The sequence below is a fragment of the Oncorhynchus tshawytscha genome, linkage group LG09 (genome assembly GCF_018296145.1).
Source record: "Oncorhynchus tshawytscha isolate Ot180627B linkage group LG09, Otsh_v2.0, whole genome shotgun sequence".
In the NCBI taxonomy this organism is placed as follows: Eukaryota; Metazoa; Chordata; class Actinopteri; order Salmoniformes; family Salmonidae; genus Oncorhynchus; species Oncorhynchus tshawytscha.
In genome coordinates this window covers 19,565,041-19,585,386 of record NC_056437.1, presented here as the reverse complement: position 1 = coordinate 19,585,386, position 20,346 = coordinate 19,565,041, and the positions used below count along the sequence as shown (strand labels likewise).

Here is a 20,346-nt window from a genome sequence, read left to right as displayed (position 1 = left end):
GCGCAGACTAGAGTTTTGAACCTCCGAATCATTCGAATTGCTATGCGTCGATACTTAAACATGTAAATTGTTAAATAGCCTTTTTCCTTGTGTGGACCGTCAATGTCCCCAGTTGGTCTAATTTATGGTTTGTTTACTATTCTTGGGGACTTCTGGTCCTCACAAGTATAGTTAAACATGTCCCCCCCAACACACACACACACACACACACACACACACACACACACACAGACAGACAGACAGACAGTTGAGAGAGGGGGATGCAGGCTGTGTAGGCAGACAGAGGTTGGTAGGGGTGTGTAATGTTATGTTCTCCTTTGTGTGGACATGCTTTAAGAAAATAATAATTTCTCTGTTTACTCTTATGGCAGGCACATGTAATGCTGCAGTAGAGGGGTGTGGCTGCCTGGGGCATGTGTAGATGTTATCACGAGGACCATTATCCATGGGGTTGGGGGATTAAACTGTGGAATTGGTTCCTGAAATCCCTTTGCTGTGATCTAAGCAGATTTCAGTATTGAGACCAAATATAATATTTTGTTCTTTGTCCAATCCCTCCCTCTGCCCTGTTTTGCCTTAATGGTGATTATGGATATGGCTGTAACATGCTCAGTGTGTTTGTTCTCTGTGTGAACTTCGTTTTGATGTAGTTTTTCATCCATGGCTGTTGAGTTAGCTGTAAAAGTTATCCTCTCTCCCCTCATTCATGTGGAGTGACAGGGCAGAAGGCAGCTAGCTGGCAGCCCTGTTTGTTTTAGGCCTGACCTGGGCACACTACCAGCTTTGTCATGGCATTGACAGTTACTGACAAAGTAACTGCCAATGAACAGCTGACAAGTAATTTCCCTGTGAATAACTTTCTATCGATCTTATCAAGAGCTTATCAAGAGCTCCTTCAAACGCTAGTGTGATTTTGAGTTCTCAGCTACCATTGGGGAGAGAAGTGCAGCTGTGAAAAGAAGTGTGGAAAGAGGGAGGAAACCCCTCTGTTTTATTGGATAATGATGTAACCTATGGATGAGATGAGTAAGAGGAAATTAATGTGTAAAATCAGACGATGTTTATTGGAACTTGGGAAAATTATGACGTTGTGAAGGAATGGAGGAGACGGGACAAGGCCTGTAAAATCAGTCTGTTGATTGGATGCTGGGGGTCATTCCCTTTGCAGAGATACGGGCTGACCATAAGTGACACATCTGATCTTCCTACAGAAACAACCTGTACAGAGAAAGACATATGAAAGTGAAAGTAATGGAGCCAGACACCCTCAGAAACATGTCCCTCTTCTCCACCCATCTCTTTGTGTGTATTGTCATCGATCATTGTCAATAGCCTTCTTTGAAATGAGCACCCTCCTCCAACCCCCAAACCCTCTTTGCCCCCTCCCTCTCTGACCATGCTGCTAATGTCAGGAAACAAAAGAAGGAGAAGTGGAAGGGAAGGTACTGAGGCCTCTGGAGTCCATTGTGAAAGGATCAGACGTGGACATTCTCAGCTAAACTCTGTCACGCTCGTTGTTAGAATAAATGGACCAAGGCGCAGCGTGCGTAGAGTTCCACATGTTTAATTATAGAAACTTACCAAAACAATACAGAAACAAACGAAATGGGAAGAAATGGAGTGCTCACAGGCACTACACAAAAACAAGATCCCACAAAAAAACAGAGGGAGAAGGCTGCCTAAAAATGATCCCCAATCAGAGACAACGATAGACAGCTGCCTCTGATTGGGAACCATACCAGGCCAACATAGAAATGAAAAAACTAGACTACCCACCCTAGTCACACCCTGACCTAACCAAAATAGAGAATAAAAAGGATCTCTAAGGTCAGGGTGTGACACTCTTAGGGATTTCTAAACATGTTCAGCATCCTACTGGGACTTTCTTAGAGACAGGGAAAGGGCTCTTTTTTTATAGCAATTCTGGAGAAATATCAGTTTTCCTTTTATGGAGGCAGCGGTAGAGCTCTCTGGAGAATTAAAGAGAGAAAGAGCAGAAATGGAGGGCCTGGCAGAAGATCAAGCCCAGCAGGGCAGAGCAGTAGCACAGGAATGTACAGGCTCATTATTCTACCTGCCTGCTGATGATATTTCAGTGAGGAGGGGGAATTGGGAGTTGAGATGAATTGCACATTCCTAGTCCCTGATGTCAGGGTAACCGATTCCTCTATCCGTCTGCATACTGCATTACTAGCTGACACCCAGTCAGCAGTGATGAAGGTGAGACTAGTGTTCTCAGTCTGACTCTCTCTGACCAAGATGAAGAGGCAGAGATAACTGGCTGTGTGATTCAGCATCTGTGCTGCTTCCTGTAACAGACTCCCTCCCCCTATTTCCACACAGAGAGATCTGGAGCCAGCAACATTCTCAGGAAGGAACCACTAATACATCATGTTAGGACATCCTGTATAGCAAACTAATGTTATACATTGACTGTTTTACAGTGTACGGCAACACTACAATCAAAATGCTGTACAAATCACACCTATTTAACAGGACAATAAATATCATGACCGGCACAGGTTTGAGTGTGTCATGAACTGCAACGCTGCTGGGTTTTTCACACTGAACAGTTTCCTGTGTGTATCAAGAATAGTCCACCACTCAAAGGACATCCAGCCAACTTGACACAACTGTGGGAAGCATTGGAGTCAACATGGGCCAGCATTCCTGTGGAAAGACCCTGTGTAGAGTCCATGCCCTGACAAATTGAGGCTGTTCTGAGGGCAAAAGGAGGTGCAATGCAATAGTAGAAAGGTGTTCCTGATGTTTTGTACACTCAGTGTACATTGTGCTGTTGAGTGTAGGAAATATGTGTGAACACCATTGTTTCAGAACCAGGACAAAAGACAGAAAAAGAAATGAACACCGCTTGAAATTAATTAGAAATACCAAGACCAGAGAAAATATCAACCATGGTAACTAGCCATATCCTTGGTAACTAACTATCCCCAATACCTTTCGGATAGGGTTGCTACGAGGGTTCTAGTTTTACAGCATGGTGACACTCAGACATAGTCACACAGACAGCCCATGAGACCGTACTGGAGCTACAGTTTGTTGATCCAGCAGGTCTGGAGGATATGAGGTTTCAGATAGTGAATCCAGGTCAATCTGTGTCTGTAGCAGATAAGCCCAGATCCTCCTGGTGATGGGTCAATACAATATTAGTGAGCTCTCTAGGCAGATGCCTAACAGAGGTTTTTAGTGCCAATTGTGATTTGCTCATAACAAGAGGGGTGCAGCAGTATTTAGCCAAGGAAAAGGGTTTAACATTGAGGCCTAATCCATTCCCATAGCTTAACCATAAAAACCATGTGAGCTCTGAACATGGTACAGGGGAGTATAGCTTGCACAGCAAAAGTAGCATGCAATGTTCCCTCCCTCTCTCTCCTTGTGCTCTGTTTTGTGCCCTGGCTCTTTCTCTCTTTGTCTTTCTCTCTCTCTTTCTATAAAAGATTGATTGGGTTTACCTTTCCAGCATGCAACAGAGATGTTGTAATAAAACCCTTGCATAATGATAGAATGTATTGACATAGTATTATTGACAGGATTTAACTACTGTTTTCTCATGGCCTTCAAAACACTATGTGAGTACATGATCCAGCCGGTTATAGTAGCAGTGTGTGGTCAGACTGTTTGTACAGACAGTGCGTGGCTTTAGTATGTGCTGCACTGCATTACTGTCAGAGGTGGAGGCAGCCAGGCGGGATGACCGTAATGTTATTGAGTGACGAATGATGTAACAGCCTATTGTTTCTGCCTGCCTCAATCAGACCAATACCCAGCATCACAAACAAACTCCTGCACAACATTCCATACCCTGTAAGTTGTGGACTGGCTGCCAGCGTTTGGAGGAACCCTGGCTGTGCCACTCAGGACTACTTTTAGAACTAGTTTCCTTCCATTAAGGATGCAGCAGAGGATGAAGGAATTGGGATGTTTGTTTTAGGTTTTTGCTGTTTTCCTTATTCTGTTCAGTCATGCTGCACCTGCTCTGGTCCTGCTATTGTTCTGAAATGAAGGGAATAGGTCTTTCAGGGTTGCCATATTGCCTAGTGAACCAAGTGAACTAAGCAGTCGCGCAAGTTGAGCCTGCTCTAAGGTTGCAAAAAAAACACAGTGGAAAAAAAACCAACAGCGAAAACAACTAAATTGCAAAGAATTCCAGTAGCCTAAAACTGATCTTTCTGGTTCCTCCCCATTGTTTAAGTGAAAGATGGACATTTTATGGCAATCTGGCCAGTTCAGCCTACTCTATTTTTTTTTTTACTGATAACAGCCAAAATACAAAGCATTCCATTGCTGATCTTTCTGGTTCCTCCCATATGTGTAGGTGAAAAGCAGGCAATAATGGCACTTCTGTAAATAGCACATTTATATTTTTGGGCAAGTGATCATAATCTTCGGGCAACCAAAAAATACTCATAATTAGCCCGATGGGCAAGTGTGCCTTTTAGACTTGAATGTCAATCCCTGAGATCCCTCCATTTAAACAAAACTACTTAAGGTGTATGGGTAATAATTGTTAGTTATCAAGAAGATGAGTAAATATATGTACCAACAACTGAAGCCTGTTTGACATGTTGCTTGTTAGATATGAAGTGGTCCTTGATAGGGAATGAAGGCCAGGCATGTTTTTCTAGACATTCACTTAACACGCTGGTTGTAGGGCTACAGCCTGTTAGTGAGACAGACTAGTGTTTTAGTTTTTCCCAAAATTGGAAGGCCAGAGCATGTGACTTACAGTGCCTTCAGAGAGTGTTCACACCCCTTGACGTTTTCAACATTTTGTTGTGTTACAAAGTGGGATTAAAATGGATTTAATTGTAACTTTTGGTCAACGATCTACACAAAATACTCTAATGTCAAAGTGGAAGACAAGTTCTAACATTTATTAAAAAATGCAAAATAAAGCACAAATATATCTTGATTAGATAAGGATTCACCTCCCTGGGACAATACATGTTAGAAGCACCTTTGGCAAAGATTACAGATGTGAGTCTTTCTGTCTCTAAGAGCTTTGCACACCTGGATTTCACAATATTTGCCCACTAGGCTTTATACAATTCTTTAAGTTCTGTCAATGTGGTTGTTGATCATTGCTAGAAAGCATGTTTCAAGTCTTGTCATAGACGTTCAATCCTATTAAAGTCAAAACTGTAACTACGCCACTCAGGAACATTCAATGTCATCTTGGTAAGCAACTTCAGTGTAGATTTGGCCTTGTGTTTGATGTTATTGCCCTGCTGAAAGGTGAATGTGTCTCCCATTGTCTGTTGGAAAGCAGACTGAACCAAGGTTTCTTCTAGGATTTTGCCTGTGTTTAGCTGTATTCCTAGGACTAGGGGGAAAAAAACTCCCTTGTCCATGCCAATGATGAGCATACCCATAAAATAATGTGACACAACTATGCTTGAAAATATGAAGAGTCGTACTCAGTGATGTGTTGGATTTGCCCCAAACAGCTTTGTGTTCAGGACAAACAGTACATTTCTTTGCCACACTTTTTGCAGTATTACTTGTTTCAAACAGGATGCATGTTTTGTAATATTTGAATTCTGTACAGACCTTTTTTTCATTCTGTCATTTAGGTTAGTATTGTGGAGTAACTACAATGTTGTTGATCCATTCTCATTTTTCTCATATCACAACTATTAAACTCTTAACTGTTTTAAAATCACCGTTGGCCTCATGGTGAAATTCCTGAGCAGTTTCCTTCCTCTCCAGAAACTGAGTTAGGAAGGATGGTGGTATCTTTGTAGTGACTGGGTGTATTGATACACCATCCAAGGCCTAATTAATAACTTTACCATGCTTAAAGGGATCAGCGTCTGCTTATTATTATTACTATTATTATTATTGCATTTTTTTACACCTGCTAAATCTTTGTGGTTTGAATCCCTGCTTGAAATTGACTACGGGATTGAGGGACATTAGAGATAATTGTATGTATGGGTTACAGAGATGGGGTAGTCATTCTAAAATCATGTTAACCTCTATTATTGAACACAGAATGAGTCCATGCAACTTATGTGATTTGTTAAGCAAATTTTTACTCCTGAACTTATTTAGTCTTGCAATAACAAAAGGATTGAATACTAATTGACTCAAGACATATTTTTTCATTTTTTAAAATTCATTTGTCAAATGTTTTACAAACAAAATTACTTTTTAATATTATGGGGTATTGTGTGTAGATCAGTGACACAATCTTGATTTTATAAAACTAAATTCAGGCTGTAACACAACAAAATTTGGAAAAAGTAAAGGGGTGTGAATACTTTCTGAAGTCACTCTACTGCTGAGGTGTCTGCCTGTTCTGTGCTGGTAGTCAGGAAACGGTCTTGAGTACAGGAAATTGTATAATTAACACACACATGCACGTTCACAGTCAAACACACACATACAGGCTCTTTCTCTCACTTACACACACATTTCCCAACAACCTGCCAGTGCATTGTGATTTTGCTGATGATGACAAACCCTTTCAATATGAGTTGATCTGCAGTTATTAAGCCTGATGATGGAGTCCTCCACTCCAGTGGTCTCTAGGGAATTTAACATGTGGTTACTGTGCTCATTTTGCTCTGCAGTGGGCTCTGGAAATCAGTGGTAATGAAGTCAAATCGCCATCTAGGGAACAAATAAAGAACTGGTTTTTTTTACAGATCAAATCTCTTTCAATCTTGGCAAAACATTGACTTGGGCTCCTGTACAAAATCCACCATATCCTGATATCATTGGATAAATAATCTCTCAGTAAATTAGATAATTAAGTATTATATACAGTTGAAGTCGGAAGTTTACATACACTTAGGTTGGAGTCATTAAAACTTGTTTTTCAACCACTCCACAAATTTCTTGGCAAGTCGGTTAGGTCATCTACATCTACTTTCTGCATGACACAAGTCATTTTTCCAACAGTGTTTACAGACAGATTATTTCACTTATAATTCACTGTATCACAATTCCAGTGGGTCAGAAGTTTACATACACTAAGTTGACTGTGCCTTTAAACAGCTTGGAAAATTCCAGAAAATTATGTCATGGCTTTAGAAGCTTCTGATAGGCTAATTGACATATTTTGAGTCAATTGGTGGTGTACCTGTGGATGCATTTCAAGGCCTAACTTCAAGCTCAGTGCCTCTTTGCTTGACATCATGGGAAAATCAAAAGAAATCAGCCAAGACCTCAGGAAAAAGAATTGTAGACCTCCACAAGTCTGGTTCATCTTTGGGAGCAATTTCCAAACGTCTGAAAGTACCAAGTTCATGTTTACAAACAATAGTACACAAGTATAAACACCATGGGACCACGCAGCCATCATACCGCTCAGGAAGGACACACATTCTTTCTCATAGAGATGAACGTACTTTGGTACGAAAAGTGCAAATCAATCCCAGAACAACAGCAAAGGACCTTGTGAAGATGCTGGAGGAAACAGGTACAAAAGTATCTATATCTACAGTAAAACAAGTCCTATATGGACATAATCTGAAAGGCCACTCAGCAAGGAAGAAGCCACTGCTCCAAAACCGCCATAAAAAAGCCAGACTACGGTTTGCAACTGCACATGGGGACAAAGATCGTACTTTTTGGAGAAATGTCCTCTGGTCTGATGAAACAAATAGAACTGTTTGGCCATAATGACCATCATTATGTTTGGAGGGAAAAGGGGGAGGCTTGCAAGCCGACGAATACCATGCCAGCTGTGAAGCATGGGGGTGTCAGCATCATGTTGTGGGGGTGCTTGCTGCAGGAGGGACTGGTGCACTCCACAAAATAGATTGCATCATGAGGGATGAACATTATGTGGATATATTGGAGCAACATCTCAAGACATCAGTCAGGAAGTTAAAGCTTGGCCGCGAATGGGTCTTCCAAATGGACAATGACCCCAAGCATACTTTTAAGGACAACAAAGTCAAGGTATTGGATTGGCCATCACAAAGCCCTGACCTCAATCCCATAGAAAATTTGTGGGCAGAACAGAAAAAGCGTGTGCGAGCAAGGAGGCCTACAAATCTGACTCCTTTCCTCCAGCTCTGTCAGGAGGAATGGGCCAAAATTCACCCAACTTATTGTGGGAAGCTTGTGGAAGGCTACCTGAAACGTTTGACCCAAGTTAAACAATTTAAAGACAATACTACCAAATACTAATTGAGTGCATGTAAACTTCAGACCCACTGGGAATGTGATGAAAGAAATAAAAGCTGAAATCGTTTATTCTATTATTCTGACATTTCACATTCTTAAAATAAAGTGGCAATACTAACTGACCTAAGACAGGGATTTTTTACTAGGATTAAATGTCAGGAATTGTGAAAACTGAGTTTAAACATATTTGGCTGAAGTGTATGTAAACTTCTGACTTCAACTGTATAAACTAACTCACCCTCTTCTCTACCACCCCTCTCTCTCTCGCTCTCGCTCTCTCAGGTGAGCTGCTAAGTCAGCCGCGCCCCGAGGGGCTGACTGAGATCATCTGCCCAAAGAATGGTTCGGAGCGGGTCAACGTGGCACTGGTTTACCCCCCTACGCCCACTGTGGTCAGCCCCAGTCTCAAATGAGCCCTTCTGCCTAGCCTCTACTGTCCTGTCCTGTCTGACTGTAACCTCACACTGCCTGCCTCTCTAGCCAACTCCTAAGTCTAAACACAACACCCCAGCTCTCCCTCTGAATCTCCTCAACCTACCCAGGCAGCAGCCTGGACACATAGCCATGCAAGGTCACAGAGATATGCACTGTCAGCTGGATGGAGCAGAGCAGATAACTGTAAGTATCCTGAAATATTAATGCAGGATTGGCCTCAAAAGGGTCATAGGTTGGTAACTAGAGGGTTGGATGCTTAGAGCCTTCTATTTACTGTTTAAATGCAATTGACAAAGTATCTAATTATAAGAGTGTCTAATATTGTCCTTTTTTTTCCTTCATTTTTTATAGGTTGTCCAGCTGTTACTACATGCCTCACCATGATGACAAAGAAGGTATTAAAGAACTTTGGCTGAGAGCAAACCTGGGTTGTTTTTAAGACCCATACAAGCCATCAACAAGCAGTGTCTTTTCCAACTGTCCTACTCTCTACTGCCCTCCAAAACTCTACCAAACCTCTGCCTACAACCTACTCAAGACCAAACACAGGAAATCAACCTATCCATGCTATCAATTCAACAACAAGAGAGATGAGTGGGCAAAGATTTGGACTGGTTTCTCTCTTTACTACTTAGTGGTGTCATGAAATGTTGGAAACCTCTTGGCTGGACTGCAACCCATTCTAACTTCCAGTAATGCTGCTTATCCTGTCCACATGTCAAGGTTGTGATTGATGAACGTAGGAAAGAGAACTGACTGAACCTCCTACGTTATCATGCTGTTTGTAAACCAAATACTGTCTTGTATAGCCAAATACATGAACCACATACTCCTGAACACACATTACCCATGTACAGACCTTATTATTTGCTTTAGCCTTTGCGAATGGACAGCTGTATCATATGAAGTAAATGCTGGGTCTTACATATTATGACAGACATACAGAACAAAAATATAAATGCAACATGCACCAATTTCAAATATTTTACTTAGTTACAGTTCATATAAGGAAATCAGTCAATTGAAATAAATGAATTGGGCTCTAATCTATGGATTTCAAATGACTGGGAATACAAATATGCATCACAGAACTTTAAAAAAAAATAAGGCCATGGATCTTCAAACCAGTCAGTATCTGGTAGATATTCCTGCAGTCAGCATGCAAATTGCATTCTCCCTCAATTTGAGACATCTGTGACATTGTGTTTTGTGACAAAATTGTACATTTCAGAGTGGCCTTTCATTGTCCCCAGCACAAGATGCACCTGTGTAATGATCATGCTGTTTAATCAGCTTATTGATATGCCACTCCTGTCAGGTGGATGGCTAATTTTGGCAAAGGAGAAATGCTCACTAACAGGGATGTAAACAAATTTGTGCACAAAATGTGAGAGAAATAAGCTTTTTGTGTGGATGGAAAATGTGTTTTATATTTTTGTTGAGTGTATTATGTAAGATCAGGGGACTGCCTTTATGCCAAGGAAATTCCAGTTCAGCTGGATTTGAAAAGATATTTCATTTTAACATATCCTGACCAAACCATGGTGTGATGTATATGTGATATGCCATTTCAACTTCAGTAAGAAAGGTACTCTGTTTCTCATTAGACTTGTTCAAAAATGATCATTGTATGTAAATAAAATATAATTATGTTCTCTAAAGGAAACAGAAAAAGAAGACCTCTGTAGGTGTTGAGTTTTAAGTCTTCCTAAGACTATTTGTGGTCATGTTGGAAGAGGAATTTATTTCAAGATGTTTTTTCACTGCTATGGGGAGATACTGCAATATGTTTAAAACATGGAAGAAACAAGTTAATCAACACAAGTTGTCACCACTCAACATTATTTACAGTGCGACGTTGTGCATGGCTGTCTTGGCCAGTGTGAGAGTGTACATACAATTTTATATGTAGCTGGTCAAACCATCTCCCAACACAACATATAAAGCACAACATACAAGTATGCCAACTACTGGTTTTAATATTACCATATTGTTGTGTCTTTTTCATTTCACCTTTTTTGTCCCCAATTTCATGGTATCCAATTGGTAGTAGTTACAGTCTTTTCTCATTGCTGCAACTCCCGTGCGGACTCGGGAGAGGCGAAGGTCGAGAGCCATGTGTCCTCCGAAACACAACCCAACCTAGCTGCACTGCTTTTTGACACAACGCACATCAGCCGCACCAATGTGTCGGAGGAAACACTGTACACCTGGTCGACTGGCCCGCCACTCGAGACAAGGATATCCCTGCCGGCCAAACCCTCCCTAACCCGGACGACGCTGGGCCATGGACCTCCCGGTCGCTGCCGGCTACCAAGAATCTCTGGTGGCACAGCTAGCATTGCGATGCAGTGCCTTAGACCACTGCGCCACCTGGGAGGACCCATCTTTTTCATTTCTACTTTTTTTTACACACTACTACCAAAGATTTTTATAACTAAACCAAGATTGACCACAGCCTGTCTGTTAGGGAAGGCATACTCTGTGAATTGCGCGTGTGCAATAATTCAATTAGCTTTTTCCTTCCTAAACAACAAAAAAATGTGAAACTTTCGTCAGAGATTCTAGTTTTGGAAACAGAAAACTGTATTGAGATTAAATGTTTAATCGATGAGAAAATTACCAGAATTTCGGCCAAAATCCATCTCGTTCCATCTTCTCCTACAGCCAGCCAACTGGGCTTCCTCCGTGGTAACGCCAAGCTGATGCTTCCCATTTATACATCAGGTGAAATATCTGTCCCATTGTTCTATCTGTGCTACTACTGTAGATATGATGGCTCTATGACCTTTATGGGAATAATATTTTGATACTGCTCGATGACTGTTTATATTTCTTGACATTGAGGATCACAACCAATAACATTTCTAAAAAAAAATGTCACACATTTTACATATTGATAAGAGTCGAGTCTAGTTTCTCTACCCTCTGTATTTGAATGGAAGTTCTTACTCTGGTTCTGCCAACTACACATTAAATCAAATCAATTTGTATTTGTCAAATGTGCCGAATAAAACAGGTGTAGACCTTACAGTGAAAGGCTTACTTACAAACTCTTTCCCAACGATGCAGAGTTAAATACAATTCAAATAAAAATGCATGAGAAACAAAACACACAATAATGAAGCTATAGTATATACAAGTAGTACCAATACCATGTCAATGTGCAGGGATATGTGGTAATTGAGGTAGATATGTATATGTAGGCAGGGGTAAAGTGACAAGGTATCAGGATATACACTCAGTGGTAGGTTTATTATGTACACCCATCTAGCACCGGGTCGGACCCTCCTTTGCCTCCAGAACAGCCTGACTGCAACAGGAATCGTTATTCGTCGTACCAGGCAATGTTTTTCAACTTTCCAATGTCTGTTGGAAAGCACACTGAACCAGGTTTTCCTCTAGGATTTTGGATGTGCTTAGCTCTATTTTGTTTATTTTAATCCTAAAAAAAAGTCAGTGTCGATGACAAGCATACCCATAACATGATGCAGCCACCACCATGCTTGAAAATATGAAGAGCGGTATTCAGTGAGGTGTTGTGTTGGATTTGCCCCAAACATTACACTTTGTATTCAGGACATTAAGTTAATTTCTTTGCCACATTTTTTGCAGTTTTATTTTAGTGCCATGTTGAAAACTGGATGCATGTTTTGGAATATTTTTACTCTGTACAGGCTTCCTTCTTTTCACTCTTGCCATTTATGTTCGTTTTGTGGAGTAACTACAATGTTTTGATCCATCCTCAGTTTTCTCCTATCACAGCCATTAAACTCTATAACAATTTAAAAGTCACCGTTGGCCTCATGGTGAAATCCATGCGTGGTTTCCTTCCTCTCCGGCAACTGAGTTATGGACACTTGTATCTTTGTAGTGAATCCAAAGTCTAATTAATAACTTCACCATGCTCAAAGGGATATTCAATGTATGTTTTGTTGTGTTTTTTAAAATCTACCAATAGGTGCCCTTCTTTGCAAGGCATTGGAAAATCACCCTGGTCTTTGTGGTTGAATCTGTGTTTGAAATGTACTGCTTGACTGAGGAACCTTACAGATAAGTGTATGTGTGGGTTACAGAGATGAGGTAGTCATTCAAAAGTAATATGAACCACTATTATTGCACACAGAGTGTGTCCATGCAACCTATTGTGACTTGTTAAGCAAATTTTTACTCCTGAATTTATTTAGGCTTGCCATAACAAAGGGGTTGAATACTTATTGACTCAGCACATTTCAGCTTTTAATTTTTAATTAATTTGTAAACATTTCTAAAAACACTTCTATGTTGGCATATTGTGTGCAGGCCAGTGACATCAAATCTAAATTTAATCAATTATACATTCAGACACAACCAAATGTGGAAAAAGTCAAGGGGTGTGAATAGTCTCTGAAGGCATTGTATATCCTGATGCCTTGTCACCATACCAATATACTGTACATACAGTATCTACTTCTATCCCTCCACATTGTAAATATGGTATTTGAACTGACCCTGTATAAAGCTTCTTACATTCTCATGTTCTTCTGATTTCAATTTCTTGTTTGTTTTTGTTCTACCGTATATTCGTTTTAGTGCTTCATTGATATTGATTGTTGGGTTTGGAGCTTGCATGAAAGGCATTTCACTTGTCCACGTAACAAAAATATATATATGCAGTACCAGTCAAAAGTTTGTACACACCTACTCATTCAAGGGTTTCTTTATTTTTACTATTTTAAACATTGCAGAACAATAGTGAAGACATCAAACTATGAAATAACACATATGGAATCATGTAGTTATAACGACACAAGGAGAGACCCAGATGCAGACACGGGAGGCAGATGGTTTGAGCTCTGATATTTATTTTAAACCATTCTACCTGATCCTGACCTCGAGTCTGCCTGCCGTCCTGTACTGTTTTGCATTCTGACCCACCAGGTCAGGCAGACTCGAGGTCAGGGGCAGGCAGGCGGGCACAGAGTCAGGACAGGCAAGGATCAGAACCAGGAGGATGAGAAGAACAGAGACTGGGACAAACAGGCGCTAGGAGAAATACACTGGTTGACTTGGCAAACAAGACAAACTGGCACAGACAGACAGAAAACACAGGTATAAATACACAGGGGATAATGGGGAAGATGGGCGACACCTAGAGGGGGGTGGAGACAAGTACAAGGACAGGTGAGACAGATCAGGGTGTGACAGTAGTAACCAAAACAGTGTTAAACAAATCCAAATATATTTATATTTGAGATTATTCAAAGTAGCCACCCTGTTCCTTGATGACAGCTTTGCACACTAGCTTCACATGGAATGCTTTTCCAATAGTCTTGAAGGAGTTCCCACATATCCTGAGCACTTGTTGGCTGCTTTTCCTTCATTCTGCGGTCCAACTCATCCCAAACCATCTCAGTTGGGTTGAGGTTGGGTGATTGTGGAGGCCAGGTCATCTGATGCAGCACTCCATCACTCTCCTTCTTGGTCAAATAGCCCTTACACAGCCTGGAGGTGTGTTGGGTTATTGTCCTGTTGAAAAACAAATGATAGTCCCACTAAGCACAAACCAGATGGGATGGCGTATCACTGCAGAATGTTTTGGTAGCCATACTGGTTAAGTGTGCCTTGAATTCTAAATAAATTACAAATGGTGTCACCAGCAAAGCACCCCCACACCTCCTCCTCCATGCTTCACAGTGGGAACCACACAGCCGGAGATCATCCGTTCACCTACTCTGCATCTCGCAAAGACACAGCGGTTGGAACCAAAAATCTCATCAGACCAAAGGACAGATTTCCACTGGTCTAATGGCCAAAAGCAAGTCTCTTCTTCTTATCAGTGTCCTTTGGTAGTGGTTTCTTTGCAGCAATTAGACCATGAGGTCCTGATTCATGCAATCACCTCTGGACAGTTGATGTTGAGATGTGTATGTTACTTGAACTCTGTGAAGCATTTATTTGGGCTACAATTTCTGGTAACTCTAATGACTCTGGGTCTTTCTTTGCTGTGGCGGTCCTCATGAGAGCCAGTTTCATCATAGCGCGTGATGGTTTTTGCGACTGCACTTGAAGAAACTTTCAAAGTTATTGGAATGTTCCGGATTGACTGACTTTCATGTTCTAAAGTAATGATGGACTGTCGTTTCTCTTTGCTTATTTGAGCTGTTTTTTGACATAATATGGACTTGGTCTTTTACCAAATAGGGCTATCTTTTGTATACCATCCCTACCTTGTCACAACCCAATTGATTGGCTCAAATGCATCAAGAAGGAAAGAAATTCCACAAATGAACTTTTAATAAGGCACACCTATTAATTGAAATCCATTGTGGAATCTCAAATTTAAAATATATATTATTCTACAATGTAGAAAATAGTAGAAATTTTAAAAAGCCTGGAATGAGTAGGGGTGTCTAAACTTTTGACTGGTACTGTTTATATATTTACAGTATAATTTGTTAAAACTTGATAGATATTTGCGTTAAAGAAGCCCTCCATGTCTACCAATAAATACCATATAAGTGATCGACAGTCCAGAAAAAAACATGATCATGGATCTAACTGACAATCTGCATTAGTTCTCTGATAACAAGGAGCTCTTTTGTAGATCAGTGATGTCACAGGTGGTACCATGTTGAATATTTGCCCAGGTAGCAGCACCAGGAAATGAGAGACTATTTTAGCTGACAAACATTTGAATGATTAGCCCCTGCATTTGAGTGATAAGACCTGCAGCACACCATATAATTTGTGGTGGAGATGAGTGGTCCCCAAAACAACAGTACAGGCACATAAGGATGTATGATGTTATATGATACATATTAAGGTAGTTAGAGAAATGTGTGTCATCAATAAGTATTAATATTGTTATTTTCATTGGAATAAATGCTTGTCAGAAATTACACCAAAGAATCGTTAAAATGACATAAAATATCGCGAGAAGACATTCACGACTTCTACTCCCAGAATGCTCTTTTCTACCTCTTCCCTTCCGCGGCCTGAGAAAGTAAGTGAACAGACATACAAATGGGTCCGAAAATCCATCTAATCTCTTCAATATCTACGGCATCCCGACTCTTTAAATGTTTAATTTACATGTATTCCAACTACTACCAAGAAACGTCGGCGTTCATGCTTGTATCTTTTCAAGAAAATATTATAATATTGGGGATTTTCTTGGCCCCATGTAGCACGCCGGTTTACAGCCATTTTTTACCTTTGCTACCAACAAGAAAGCGTCCTACGACTGAATCCGTATAAAAAATGCATTGTCGTATTGATGTAGTTATGTGATTTATTCGTATTTGGTTGTAACTAAAGCAGAAACGTTCTAGTTATGCTAACGTTAGCTAAGTAACACGTAGCGCATCCTCCAGTATGTCGGATTTGTTTTCTCAAACAACCCACTGACACGTTCGCCGATTAGGGCACCGGTCTGTTACAAACTAACAAACATGTTATCGTTTGCAGATCTCTGAAAATGGTCCGCTATTCGCTCGACCCCGAGAACCCGACTAAGTGTGAGTATCTACCGGGCGGTGATTGTCTCCCTGGCTTCATTCATTGGCTAGGTCGCTAATGCTAGCTAGGTACTTACTATCCTCTGGCAGCGTGCATGGTTAAGTCTTAACGGACCTTGCAATTACCCATGATATTAAGTCAAACGTACCCATATGCAGTGGTTGTAATGATGACTTTCTTAGGACACCTTTGGATTACCCATGAAAATAAATATGAATGAGGCTGAGCAACCGCATGTTCATAAACTTATCATTGTTTATTCACCATACTTGTTTTGTGACCTCACTAATTATTGCTGGATCCCCCCACACACAGCATGCAAGTCGAGGGGCTCTAATCTCCGGGTTCACTTCAAGGTAAGGCGTTGTCTTTTCTAACTGAGTGACACGAAGTTGATTTCTGTCTGGTTGTCTACTGTAGTTCTATCAATGTGGTAGTTACGTTTGGTGGTAATTGGTATTTATTGGTAGACATAAATGGGTACAGATTTAGGTGTGGTGCTTTGCTATGATGATAACATTGGAGACCTTTGGAATCAAATGTGACAATATCTAACAAATAACTGAGCGATTTTGCATCCATGCCTTTTGGACCAAACGTTATAACATGTTATTTATATATGTAATGACTATTGATAAAAATAAATAAACATTTTCTCCATCAGAACACCCGTGAGACAGCTCAGGCCATCAAAGGCATGCACATCCGCAAGGCCACCAAGTACCTGAAGGATGTTACCGTCAAGCATCAGTGTGTTCCCTTCCGCCGCTACAATGGGGGTGTTGGCAGGTGTGCCCAGGTGAGCTTCAATTATAGTTGACCTAGCCTCTATTGAAATGGCTTTAGGGGAGACTGCTTGTTATCTTTATGAGAACGTTAACTCTTTCCTGTATTTCCCATTTAAAAGTAGTGGGATTTTAAGTTACGAAATTGCTTTTTAAAATGTGCATTTGAGACTGGTACAAAATGTCTTACAATATTTCTGGCATCAGAAATTGTGAAAATGTGTCAGACCTTGTACTTGGTCATGTTTTTTTTAAATGCGTGCCTGAATGAAATGGTTGCAGTGATGACTTTCTTAGGACACCTTTGGATTACCCATGAAAAGAAACATGAATGAGGCTGAGCAACCACACATTTGCATTTATGCCTACATTAATCTGTCCTAATGGGGTCACTTAATCTGGCCCAGTCTGGTATGCACAACTGAAAACCTTTCTTCTGCAGGCCAAGCAGTTTGACTGGACACAGGGACGCTGGCCCAAGAAGAGTGCGGAGTTCCTTCTCCACATGCTGAAGAACGCTGAGAGCAACGCTGAGCTTAAGGTAAGGTTGAGTTATTTGCTAGACCTGAAATTTATTGTGCCATGCCTATAGTGGAGAGTATTACTTTTTTCATGGCTTTCCCTTGTCCTTCTGCTGTAGACATGGTGAGCAATGTGTTTGGACCATGGAATCTCAATTTAATCAGTATTGAATCTTAATACATATAGAATCGCAATACATGTTGCATCGGCACCTAAAGTATAGTGATGATATCGTATTGTGAAGTTCTTGGCAATTCCTAGCCCTAGTGGAGAGATGGGTGAAAGTATGATGCTATCAAACTTGTAGCAAAGTCTGCATGTTTGGGATTTGTTTTATTTGTGTTCAAGCTGTGTAATGTACACTTCATGATTTCAACGACTGTTAACAATTAAAATTATCTTGGAATTGAGTTGTCATGATTCTTGTATGACCAATCTAATTTGGTATGCATTAAGTACTGTATATTTCTGACAACTAAGTGGATGATTTACTTGTTGACCGGTTTGTCTTTGCTCTATTCTGACAGGGTCTGGATGTAGACTCCCTGGTGATCGAGCACATCCAAGTGAACAAGGCCCCCAAGATGCGCAGACGCACATACCGTGCCCACGGTCGCATCAACCCCTACATGAGCTCTCCATGCCACATTGAGATGATCCTCACAGAGAAGGAGCAGATTGTTCCCAAACCAGAGGAGGAGGTCGCCACTAAGAAAAAGGTGCACACGCGCCAAAGCCTTTTGCACAATTTGCTTAGTTTCTTTTTCATAATATTTACTCTTCCACATTTCTCATGTAAAATCAGCGTAGTTAGAAGGAACCGTTCTGCAGATGGGAACAAAATGGTTTACTGTCCTTCTGGCATCATATATCATGAAGTCTTATCAGACCTTACCATTATGGTTTTTATACATTCCTGTATGAGATGGTTGCAATGATGACTTTCTTAGGACACCTTTGGATTACCCATGAAAAGAAATGTGAACGAGGCTGAGCAACCACATATTTACATTTTTCATTCTGTTCTTATGTGGGTATTATCAGAATTGGTATGGTGTATATGTTGGTCTGACATGCTTTGTCCTGCAGGTTTCTCAGAAGAAGCTGAAGAAGCAGAAACTCATGGCACGGGAGTAAATGTAAATAAAATGGAACCATTCTTACCAAAACACAGTCTCACGCTTCATTACTTCATGAGTGTATTTGGAAATTCCCTACTGCTCATGTAAAATGTTAAAATCTAATATTCCATATCAAAGCAAATGGTTTCAATCCAACCGACAAGTGGACAATGCTGTTCCGATGCAGTTTGTTACTTGCTGAATTGTCACACACACACACACACACACAACTGAAAATATTGCAGCCTTATAAGAGATGAAGCCATTGTAAAATTCTATAACAACCACAGCATGTACTTGGTGAAATCAAGTATTTGTCACTAGTGACAACTGCAGTCTTATTCTTAAGACAAACATGGCACATATTTCAGGAACACAGGATGTGTTAACATTTTTTATGGGGCTTTGGTGACAAAACTGATGGCACTGATAGACTGCATCCAGTTTGTTGAGTAGAGTGTTGGAGGCTATTTTATAGATGCCATCACAAGTCGAGGATCGGTAGGATGGTCAGTTTTACGAGGGTATGTTTGGCAGCATGAGTGAAGGATGCTTTGTTGCGATTTAGGAAGCCGATTCTAGATTTAATTTTGGATTGGAGATGCTTAATGTGAGTTTGGAAGGAGAGTTTAGAGTCTAACCAGACACCCAGGTATTTGTAGTTGTCCACGTATTCTAAGTCAGAGCCGTCCAAAGTAGTGATTCTGGACTGGCGAGCAGGTGCGGGCAGTGATCGATTGAAAAGCATGCATTTAGTTTTGCTTGCGTTTAAGAGCAGTTGGAGGCCACGGAAGGAGAGTTGTAAATGGCATTGAAGCACGTCTGGAGGTTAGTTAACGCCGTGTCCAAGGAGGGGCCAGAAGTATAAAGAATGGTGTCTGCGTAGAGGTGGATCAGAGAATCACCAGCAGCAAGAGCAACATCATTGATGTATACAGAAAAGAGAGTCGGCCTGAGAATTGAACCCTGTGGCACACCCATAGAGACAGGTCAAGACAACAGGCCCTCCGATTTGACACACTGAACTCTATCAGAGAAGTAGTTGGTAAACCAGGCGAGGCAATCATTTGAGAAACCAAGGCTGTCGAGTCTGCCAATAAGAATGTTGTGATTGACAGAGCCGAAAGCCTTGGCCAGGTCGACGAATACGGCTGCACAGTAATGTCTCTTATCGATGGCGGTTATGATGTCGTTTAGAACCTTGAGCGTGGCTGAGGTGCACCCATGACCAGCTCTGAAACCAGATTGCTTAGCAGAGAAGGTATGGTGGGATTTGAGTTGGTCAGTAATCTGTTTGTTAACTTTGCTTTCGAAGACTAGAAAGACAGGGTAGGATAGATATACAGTGGGGCAAAAAAGTATTTAGTCAGCCACCAATTGTGCAAGTTCTCCCACTTAAAAAGATGAGAGGCCTGTAATTTTCATCATAGGTACACTTAAACTATGACAGACAAAATGAGAAAAAAAATGACGTAGGATTTTTTATGAATTTATTTGCAAATTATGATGGAAAATAAGTATTTGGTCACCTCACAGACCTGTAACTTCTTTAAGAGGCTCCTCTGTCCTCCACTCGTTACCTGTATTAATGGCACCTGTTTGAACTTATCAGTATAAAAGACACCTGTTCACAACCTCAAACAGTCACACTCCAAACTCCACTATGGCCAAGACCAAAGAGCTGTCAAAGGACACCAGAAACAAAATTGTAGACCTGCAACCAGGCTGGGAAGACTGAATCTGCAATAGGTAAGCAGCTTGGTTTGAAGAAATCAACTGTGGGAGCAATTATTAGGAAATGGAAGACATACAAGACCACTGAT

At 40.9% G+C, this 20,346-nt stretch overlaps 2 protein-coding genes and 3 non-coding genes across 5 annotated transcripts in view; all 5 read left to right on the top strand.

Moving 5' to 3' along the window:
- The window catches only part of LOC112257522 (malignant fibrous histiocytoma-amplified sequence 1 homolog), a 37,613-nt gene extending 27,993 nt beyond the window's left edge, over positions 1 to 9,620 (top strand). Inside the window, exons 2-3 of the mRNA XM_024431153.2 lie at positions 8,443 to 8,778; positions 8,947 to 9,620. Coding sequence (XP_024286921.1) covers positions 8,443 to 8,573 — 131 coding nt within the window. The 3' untranslated portion in view covers positions 8,574 to 8,778; positions 8,947 to 9,620. The remainder of the gene's footprint in view (positions 1 to 8,442; positions 8,779 to 8,946) is intronic.
- Positions 9,621 to 15,533: 5,913 nt separating this feature from the next.
- On the top strand, positions 15,534 to 18,571 carry LOC112257521 (60S ribosomal protein L17). The gene is made up of 7 exons (XM_024431152.2): positions 15,534 to 15,580; positions 16,045 to 16,094; positions 16,411 to 16,451; positions 16,760 to 16,894; positions 17,323 to 17,421; positions 17,930 to 18,121; positions 18,492 to 18,571. The coding sequence occupies exons 2-7, from the start codon at positions 16,055 to 16,057 to the stop codon at positions 18,537 to 18,539; spliced, it is 555 nt and encodes a 184-aa protein (XP_024286920.1). The 5' UTR covers positions 15,534 to 15,580; positions 16,045 to 16,054; the 3' UTR covers positions 18,540 to 18,571.
- LOC112259539 lies at positions 16,257 to 16,326 on the top strand. The gene has a single exon (XR_002954888.1). It is a non-coding gene; the product is annotated as a small nucleolar RNA SNORD58 (small nucleolar RNA).
- On the top strand, positions 17,157 to 17,226 carry LOC112259537. Its single transcript, XR_002954886.1, has one exon. It is a non-coding gene; the product is annotated as a small nucleolar RNA SNORD58 (small nucleolar RNA).
- LOC112259538 lies at positions 18,332 to 18,401 on the top strand. The gene has a single exon (XR_002954887.1). It is a non-coding gene; the product is annotated as a small nucleolar RNA SNORD58 (small nucleolar RNA).
- Positions 18,572 to 20,346: the final 1,775 nt, after the last annotated feature.

Bases quoted from the DNA above. Each gene is read 5' to 3' on its own strand.
- LOC112257521 (XM_024431152.2), top strand. From the start codon at position 16,055: ATGGTCCGCTATTCGCTCGACCCCGAGAACCCGACTAAGT. The intron at 16,452-16,759 runs GTAAGGCGTTGT...TTTCTCCATCAG, and splicing joins ATCTCCGGGTTCACTTCAAG to AACACCCGTGAGACAGCTCA. The intron at 16,895-17,322 runs GTGAGCTTCAAT...TTTCTTCTGCAG, and splicing joins GTGTTGGCAGGTGTGCCCAG to GCCAAGCAGTTTGACTGGAC.